Below are 10,060 nucleotides of genomic sequence, written 5' to 3' on the forward strand. Positions count from 1 at the left end.
CCATGCAGAAGCTAAAAACATAAACAGACAAGTATGAGCCAACAACATTTAGGGGGCATTCGTTTGGTAGATCTAACTAGAGTTAGCCCAACTGAGATTGAGTTTTGGGCCTTATATTACGTTCGCTAACCCAAACTCGAATTCAATACTCGGGTATGAATTTGAGTTACGAAACATCACCTACCCCTTGAATTTCAATTACTCGAGTATGTCCGCTACAGTGTAGATTCTCTGCATAACAACCTTTTTACAAGCGCATATTACCGTTTCCTTTCATTCCTCCCTCGTTTCCAAAGCTGGTTACTGCTTGGCTCACGAGAAAAGGTCCCTCCTTCATTTCAAAAGCTGGTTGTTGCTTGTGTAATGACTGAGAAAATCCCAGACTTTAAATAATACAATTTATTTATTAAAGCCAAGGATTTTCTTAGAAATATTATGTGACTGAAGGATTTATGGAATTAATATCTGTATTCCTAAATTCTGTAACAGATTTCATGTTAAGTTCATGTTTTCGATCAAGTAAATTCGATCGATAAATTCTCGCCATACTTTAAGGCGGAATAATTTTCAGTACAAGTATAGTTTGAGAATCTTAATTTCAAGAATCTCCAAACACACCATGATGTTAGCAGCGTATAAAAAAAATGCACTGACATTTTAAAGAAGAGAAAATCCTTAATTGCCAGACAGCTAGGTTAAAGTCACAAGATAAATACCCATAGTGGAAGGGTACAATGTGAGTTCAGGAGTTGACACCATCAGAAATAGCATCATTCTCAGGATTTAATGTAGAAAAGTTAAATTTAGAATTTTTTCTGTCTAGAATTAATTTCAAGACCTAAAATAGTTCAAGATATTACGCGAGTAAGAATTTAATGTAATGTCGAAGTAGTCGGGAATTAATATTAAACTGTAAATAAGCAGTAGAAAAGGGATCGTCAGAAACTAGAATTTCCTGTCGGCTAAATTACTTACCTATAGTCAGTATAATTTTTAGCAATTACAAGAGAAACTTAAGAGAGTGGACAAAAGTACAAGGGGTAGGATTTATTTTTCTCTCTCTCATTCTCCACTTGGCCGGCCATGTATAGTGGAAATAGAGCCAAAATTTGGCTAGTTGAGTATGCTAGAAGGTTACATGTTAAGGTGATGTGATAGTAGTGGTTGAAGGGGAATTAATGGCAAATTTGCTTCTCATTTTCTCCTTCCATAACCAGCCAAGAAAGGGGGAATTGAACCAAAATTTGGTTGATTGAGGGAGTTGATGTGGTGTTAAAAAAATAATTTCCAAGTTGCCTATAAAAGGAACCATCATAGGATAAGCCTCATTTTTTTTTCTCCTAGCTTTTTCCCACACTCAAAATCCGGCCACACCCTCCATTCTCTCTCAAATATTTTCTCCCACTCTCCCAATCTTTAACCACTAGCAAACCATAGAAGAAGAAGAAGGAGATCAAGGGATTCTAGGAGGAGACTAGTCAAGCATTCCTCCAAGGGTAAAGAAACTCTAAATCCCCTCTTTTTTCATGTTAGTAAAGTTTGAAATGTAGAAATATTCCTCTTAAATTTCCTTACACTTTCTAGTTCCAAGCCATTAACAAATCTTAGAGGAGTTCAAAGGTTTCCAAGAGAGAGAGAGAGAGTTCTTCAAGGGTAAGTTCTCAAACTCTTCTCCATTAATTTCTAGCCAACTTTAAGCTTGGATTTATGGATGTAAATTTGTGGTTCTTGAGGAAGATGTGTTATAATAAGGGTGTCTGAGTTTTATGTTAGTTTTGTGAGTTTGAGGTTAGTTTGATTAGCAATATGTGGTATGTTTATACTTGGTTTAAGTTGCTTATTTTGGGTTGAAGGAAAAATTTTCCGGTTACTTTGAACGCGAAAATGAGGACCCTAGAGCGAGATTTTTCAGTATTTCTATGATTGAACTCATAGATCTCGATGTGTTGAACATTTTCTGCGACTATGACAAAACCCAATTTTAACTCTAAAAGTGAGTTTGAAGCCTGTTTGAAAAAATGGACTGGCTGCCCAACACAGTTTCGGAAAAGAAAAAAAAGATTACTGCAGCAATCCTACAGCATTTTAAAAGAGATTGTTGTAGCAATCCTAAAGCCATTTTAAAAGATTGCTATAGCAATATTAAAAGATTGCTACAACAATCCTATAACATTTTTAAAAAGATTGCTACAGCAATATTAAAAGATTACTACAGCAATCCTAAAACATTTTTAAAAAGATTGCTACAGCCTTATTAAAAGATTGCTACAGCAAAAGAAACAAAAACAGCAGCCACTCTTTTTGGCCAAATGAGGCCCTTAAAGGCTGAATTTCACCTTTATCCAAAAATGACAATTTTAGATCTCGACGAGTAGAAGAATTGTCGCGCAGAACAAATTTTCGAAATCCAAATCTAAGATACAATAAAATGCAGATTTCAGAAACTGCACATTCTTAACAAAACAAAACTGACACAGTGTTTGTTTTAACAAAAAGTTATCAAAAAACCCGAGACGTGATTTCAGTAAAATACAATGGCATTAAACCTCATTTTAACGAACATATTCGTAAAGAAAGTTTTCAAGAAAAAAATGCTTTCTTTAAAGAACATAGTGGTTTATCGAGCGAGTTATCCCGACGGGCACATACGAGCCCAATACGTTAGGTCCTTAGTTTGAGGATTTAATATGGGTCCAACGCCCGCATTGATTTAAGAGACTCCAGTTGAGTTTAAATTTCAACGGCGTAAGAGTTAGAATGCCGTGGATAAGTTTCTAGGCCGAATTGGGCCTTAATATCATAATAAGTCCAATGAGGATAATTATGGAGAATAAGTTACTAGGTTGGGTAAATGATTTTCAATCTAGACATAAGAATGTTAAGGGTAATTAAGGAAAATAAGATTTTGAGAATTTAATAAATTGATCCTTATAGTAAATTATCCTTCAGTAAAGGAAAGGAATACATGCCTTAAGTAAAGGGCTAGATTTCCTTTATAAGCTGCTAAAATAGAATAGCAAACGATAGATAATCTCACACTCTCAATGGGTGTTCATTTTCAGAAGTAAGCAAGTAAGAGAATAGGCTGTTTGGTGAAAAGTGGATTCCAGCTCTATAAATCAGGTAAGTAGGAATCTCGCCTACAACATGAATAGATTTTAAAGAAAAAGTTACACATGTTATATATGCATGTTTATGCTTTAAGTATTGTATGCGATGCTATGTCATGCTGCATACACATAAGCAATGCACATGAATTATATGTGTTTGAGTACATTCCATGTTATGGTATGCTATGCCATGTCATATTGCATACACCTTAATAAGTCAAGTAGAACTTATAAGAATAATCTAAGTTGAGTACCGTACCAGCCTCCGACTCAAGGGAGGTAACTCAAGCTCCGACTCAAGGGAGAAAAGAAAATAATAATAATAATGTCCTCCGACTCAAGGGAGGCATTCAAGTTATAATCACGGTGTTGTGGGGGACCTTGCAAACCCTCACGTCCCGATGATTGCGCGCAAGTGGTACGCTAGCACTCGGGCCCACAAGAAAGAAAGAAAAGATAAAGAAAGATAAGATAAGATAATAAGACTATGATAAGACATCATAATTAAGCATAATCAGCTCATGCATATTTATTCATGTGTACTCACAGTTATTTTGCGAGATATAGTTCCTACTTGCAGAGCGAAAGCTCAATCAGATATGTTCATGCTGTAGGTAAGAAACCTATCAATAATTTTTGAAGGGCAATGGTGAGCGGCGGACAAATGATGGAGATGGGAATGGATACTGCTAACATTCAAATCTTCCGCAATAAGTTTAAGTAAAACCATGTATATGTTTATATGATTCAAAGGTTTCAAGCATGTATGTTTAAAAAGTATATGTACATATGTATGTTAGGGAAACTGAGGTTGTAGCTAACAACCCTAGTTTTGAGTATTTAAGTTTTAGAACGTTGCAATAGTGCATGCAACAAATAAACGAATTTTAAACATGACGATTTAAATGATTGATTTTAAAAGGACTTTAAAAATGTACTTGAATTTAAGATTTCTCTCGAAATCCGTTTTAAAGCCAAATTGAATGGCCCGATTGAATGGGCTAGTTTTAGAAAGGCTTTTGAAGAGTATTTGAAACAAGAGTTCAAACGCTGCTCCGTTTGAAAGATATTTCTAGAAGGTTTTATCTTAATTGAAATTAAGAAAAGCTTTAAGAAATTTAGTGATTCATTCTTTTGAAATTATTGTTACGAGTTATGAAATTATTCTTTCTTATATAAAAAAAAAATGTTCCGTAAATTTTAAGAAATGCCAGTAAGTACAAGTTAAAAAATTCAGCTACAGTGGCGGCCTCTAAGTAGGGTCGTCACAGTTGGTATCAGAGCCGGTATCCTGCCATCCTACTCCACGTCGTCACGCATCTGCTTCGCCATAGTCCAAGTAAGTTAAAGTATGTTTATGTTAAGTAGATTATAGTAGTCAATGAACGCGGACGCTTATTTAACGAGCAGCCTAAGGTTAATATGTTCGCACGATTAAGATCATACTATCAGGGACCATTCGAATCTAACCGCCCCAGCATTTTATTGCGTAGTAATTCCTTGGGCTGACAAGACGATATATAGAGAAGTGCAATCATTTGAGGTTACTCCTTTAACGATCGTTGCTGGACTATACGTACAACAATTGAAAGGAGACTGCTACCGAGACTCCCTTCAAGGAAGCCCGTATGACTGCATCGCTAGTAGTGGTTTTTCAGCCTGGACCCATAAAGAGGATCTTAATATGTAGCATAAAGGTGACGCTAATCAGGAGATGGACGATGTAACGCCGCCAAGTTAGATGTGGGTCACATTCTATGACTATATATATATATATATATATATATCCAGATGCGACATAGGAAATAGAGCTTCAACATTAAGTAATACCAGCTTATGGTAGAGGTTAAGCGACCCACTTAAGATATAATACACAATGATTGATAGCCTTAAAATATTTAGTGATCTCATAGAAAGTACTTATGTGTATAAATGTGTTGATAAGTAACTCACAAAGACTATAAGTTAAGACAAATGCCAAAGAGGTTCAAGATGTTGAGAATCTCATTTGGATATAGGTACAAGAACTAATGCAATGAGTTTAGATGTAAATAGCAGTTTAAGTGATAAGAAAAGAACACTGAAAGTCATAGACATATTGAGGGAGGTTGTTCTAGGTTAGTTTCTAACCAAACCAATCCCTCTACAACAACCTCAAGAGGAGGTATTCTCCCCCTATTTATGAGTGAAGAATACAGTTACGGATTTGTTTAAAATCTGCTAAAATAATTAAGATTCCATTAGGTAAAGATGATAAAAGTAAAAGTTACCTTTACGGTGAAGGTATCGATTGACAGAAAATAAGTCACCCCACAATATAGTAGGCAAGTAAGGTATGACAATACACTGTCATAAACTTATCCATTAGAAAATCATGGATTAGATGTGCTAAGTTGACACGATACTAGGGTGACCACGAACAAATATGTGTGATATGAATTAAGTGATTAGAAGAAGAATAGAATAGTATGAAATTCTCTAATAAAGGGCTAAACTTTTCATATGACACAGTTTTACCCAGTCATCGATATGCATAGAACCCAACTCGTGGTGACTTAGTATTCTCGTGAATAGTCATTCTCAAATAAAATAACAACTGTGCTCATCTACGTATCTACTCAACGAGATTAACTTGGGTAGGTGAAATCTCTTAATAAACGGGATTATAGCTTAAGAAAGATAAGAAACCTTAGAATCAAAGTGTGAATCATTATTAGATATTATGAAGTCACGAAATTATAAATCAAACTCTTAATGGAGGATATGAAATGTAATCCTTTTAAAGAGTCAAAAAAAGGGGAGAAAATCTCTTGCATAAGTAAAGGAACAATAAGGACTAACAACTTAGTCAATATGATAAGTAAGTTAAAAGTAAGATATTGGGGTATCAAATGTAGCAATGGTTTAAGGATTTTATTTTATATATACCTCGCCCGATAATAAATAAGGGAACTTTATTTTCTTAGATAACATCCGGTCCAAAAGTGAGTCGATCTTCTAACTCAAGCCAACAGACTGGCAATCTACAAGATCTACCATACAAGGCTTCGAATGGTGCCATTCCAATGCTAGCCTGATAACTGTTGTTGTAGGCGAACTCAGCTAAATGGATATACTTCTTCCAGTTTCCACTGAAGTCTAAAACGCAGGCACGGAGCATATCCTCTAAAATATGGATGACCCTCTCAAATTGTCCATTTGTTTGAGGATGAAAGGTGGTGCTGAAGTTCAATTCCGTTCCCATGGCTTCTTGAAAGCTTTTCCAATATCTGGCGTTGAAACGAGTGTCACGGTCTGATGTTATGGACAACGGAACTCCGTGGAGTCTAACAATGTGTTCCAGATATAGTTCTGCTAAGACCTTTCTGGAATATGTCGCATAAAACGGTATGAAGTGCGCAGACTTCGTTAACCTATCTACAACAACCCATATGGCATCATGCCTTTGCTTGGTCCTCGACAATCCCATAAGAAAATCCATCATAATATGTTCCCACTTCCATCCCAGAACAGGAAGAGGTTGTAATTCCCTAGCGGGTTTTTGATGTTTTGCTTTAACCTTGAGATAGGTTGCACATTGTGAAACATATTCACGAATGTCTCTTTTCATACATCTCCAACAATATTGTCGTTTTAGGTCTTGATACATCTTTGTACTTCCTGGGTGGATGGCAAATCACGATCTGTGAGGTTCATCAAGAACGGCCTTCTTTATCTCGTCTATCTTAGGAACAACTAAGTGGTTCCTAAAGTATAGTGCTCCATCTTCTCAGACATTCCAATCATCTAGATGTTCCCCGTTCTGAATTTGAATCCAGATCCCTTGAAGATGTGGGTCCTGCCATTGATTCCGTTTAACGCGTTGTACAAGTTATGGAGCTGTAATTGAGCTGTACACCATAGCTTGATTACAGTCTTTATAATATTGAAGATCATAATTCTCCACTATTTCAACCCTTTTCCAATCCTCTAAGGCTAGAGACATGAGAATTCCCGAAGTCTTCCTGCCGAGAGCATCCGCGACCATGTTGGCTTTTCCAAGATGGTACTGCAGGTTGAAATTGTAATCTTCCATATACTCCATCAATCTTCTTTGCCTTAGGTTCAGGTCTTTCTGAGTAAATAAATACTTTAAACTCTTGTGGTTAAAAAAGATCTGAAATTTTGCTCCATAAAGGTAGCATATCCATATCTTGAGAGTAAAGATCACTGCTGTTAACTCTAGATCATGTGTGGGGTAGTTCTGCTCATGTGGCTTCAGTTGACAAGATGCATAGGCCAAAACACATCCCTTTTGCATCAAAACACACCCTAGTCCTCGCCTTGATGCGTCTGAGTACACTTCATACAGTTCCTCGCTAATTGGGATCGTCAGGATTAGTGCGCTGGTCAGCCTGGTCTTCAGTTCTTGGAATGCATGTTCACAGTCGGCATCCCATTCAAATATGACTTCCTTTTTAGTCAACCGAGTCATTGGGGCAGCAATACTCGAGAAGTCCTTCACAAAGTGCCGATAGTATCCTGCAAGTCCTAGGAAACTCCAGATTTCAGCTACATTCTTTGGCCTTTTCCATTGTAGCACTGTTTTGATCTTTGAAGGATCCACTAAAATTCTTTGTTCAGATATAACATGTCCAAGGAACTTGACTTCTGTCAACGAGAAATCACATTTCTCCTTCTTCGTATAAAGCTGGTGTTCATGAAGAGTCTGGAGAACGATCCTCAGATGCTGCTTATGCTCCTCCCAAGTCTTCGAGTAAACCAGAATGTCGTCAATGAACACTATCACAAACTGATCCAGATATGGGCGGAAGACTCGATTCATCAAATCCATGAAAGTGATGGGAGCATTCGTTAATCCAAAAGGCATTACTAGAAACTCAAAATGCCCATAGCGAGTTCTGAAAGCTGTTTTCAGAATATCCTCTTCCCTAATCTTCAACTGATAATACATGGATCTCAAGTCGATCTTAGAGTAATACTGTGATCCTCCCAACTGATCGAACAACTCATCGATTCTCGACAATGGGTACTTATTCTTCACGAAAACATTATTCAATTATCGATAGTTGATACATAACTGAAGGGATCCGTCGTGCTTCTTCGCGAACAGGACAGGCGCACCCTATGGGGAAGTGTTGTTCCTAATGAATCCCTTTTCTGCTAAGTCGCCGAGTTACTTCTTTAGCTCTTTCATCTCTGCGGGTGCCATTCAGTACGGAGCGATAGAAATCAGAGTCGTCTTTGGAGGTAAATTGATGCAAAATTCGATTTCTCAGTCGGGTGGTAAACTAGGCAACTCATCAGGGAATACATCCGTATACTCATCAACCACGAGGACCTCAACATTCTTCCCAGCGATGCCAGATTCACCGTCTAATGTGAAAAGAAAAGAAGCTAAGTTCCGCCGTCCTCTGACACTATGCTTCAATAGCCATTCCTCCGTAATCGGGTTAACACCTCCTTGATATGTTACTATCGTGCTAGTACCGGTAGTCAAGGTAAATCTCATACGGTGGCAATCAACAATCGCCTCGTATCTTGACAACCAATTCATTCCAAGCACTACATCAAACAAGTTCATAGGAAGGACATTCAATTCTGCCCTTAATTTCTCACTTCCAATTGTGATTACACACGACTGACATATGCTAGTCATTTCCACACATCCCAGTGGAGAGTTCATGAACATTGAAGTCTCTAGGTCCTCGGGTTTCAAACCCAAAACTTTCACAAAAGAAGTGGAAATAAACGAGTGTGTAGCACCAGTGTCGAATAAGACTCGGGCGAAAGAGTGTGAGATGAGTATCATATGCTCAACAACTGGGTTTCCGGCATGAGCTCCAAAATTTCCTCCGACCCTGGTATGGATCTGTCCCTGAGTTTTCCCTTTTCCTTTACCATTGTTATAGGGTCTCTGGTTTCCTGACCTATATTGTGATGGAGTAGATTGTACCAATCCCGAAGCCTGTGGCCAAAAATAGGTGTAGTTCGGCGGACGCAAGGTCGATGCAGGAGGAGTTGATATCTGGATAGGCAACTGGGGCTGATAGAAGAGTGTGAACTGTGGGAGTCTATCTTGACTAGGAATAACACCCCTTTGAGTTTGCTAAGTTTGCTAGGTCTTTTGGCTCACACGTTGACTCCTATTGTGACAACCCTCCTATGAGGCCGCCACTGTAGTTTAACTTTAGCTTGTACTTACTGGGGTTTCTTAAAATTTGCGGAACATTTTTTTTTTTTAAACATAAGAAGGAATACTTTCATAATTCGTAACAATAATTTCAAAAGAATGAATCACTAAATTACTTAAAGCTTTTCTTAATTTAGTTAAGATAAAATCTTCTAAAAATATCTTTCGAACTGAGTGACATTTGAATTCTTGTTTCACATACTCTTTAAAAGTCTTTCTAAAACTAGTCAATACATTCGGGCCATCTAATTTGACCTTAAAACGAATTTCGTGAGAAATCTTAAATTCAAGTACTTCTTAAAGTCCTTTCAAAATCAATCATTTAAACCGTCATGTTTAAAATTCGTTTATTTGTTGCATGCACTATTGCAACGTTCTAAATCTTAAGAACTCAATACTAGGGTTGTTAGCTACAACCTCAGTTCTCTTAACATACATATGTAGATATACTTTTTAAACATACATGCTTGAAACCTTTGAATCATATATACATATACATGATTTTACTTTAACTTGCTGCAGAAGATTTAACTGTGAGCAGTATCCATTCCTATCTCCACCATTCGCCCGCCGCTCGCCACCACCCTTCAAGAATTGCTTATAGGTTTCTTACCTACAGCATAAACATATCTGATTGAGCTTTCGCTCAGCAAGTAGGAACTATCTCTCGCAAAATAACTGTAAGTTCACATGTATAAATATGCATGAGCTGATTATGCTTAATTATGATGTCTTATCATAGTCTTATTATCTTATC

General features: G+C 37.2%; 1 protein-coding gene across 1 annotated transcript in view; it reads right to left on the reverse strand.

Moving 5' to 3' along the window:
- Positions 1 to 8,385: 8,385 nt before the first annotated feature.
- Positions 8,386 to 10,060, reverse strand: part of LOC112090879 — a 5,432-nt gene continuing 3,757 nt past the window's right edge. The window contains exon 2 of the mRNA XM_024163155.1: positions 8,386 to 9,040. Coding sequence (XP_024018923.1) covers positions 8,386 to 9,040 — 655 coding nt within the window. The remainder of the gene's footprint in view (positions 9,041 to 10,060) is intronic.

The sequence above is a fragment of the Morus notabilis genome, unplaced genomic scaffold, assembly GCF_000414095.1.
Source record: "Morus notabilis unplaced genomic scaffold, ASM41409v2 Scaffold114, whole genome shotgun sequence".
NCBI lineage: Eukaryota > Viridiplantae > Streptophyta > Magnoliopsida > Rosales > Moraceae > Morus > Morus notabilis.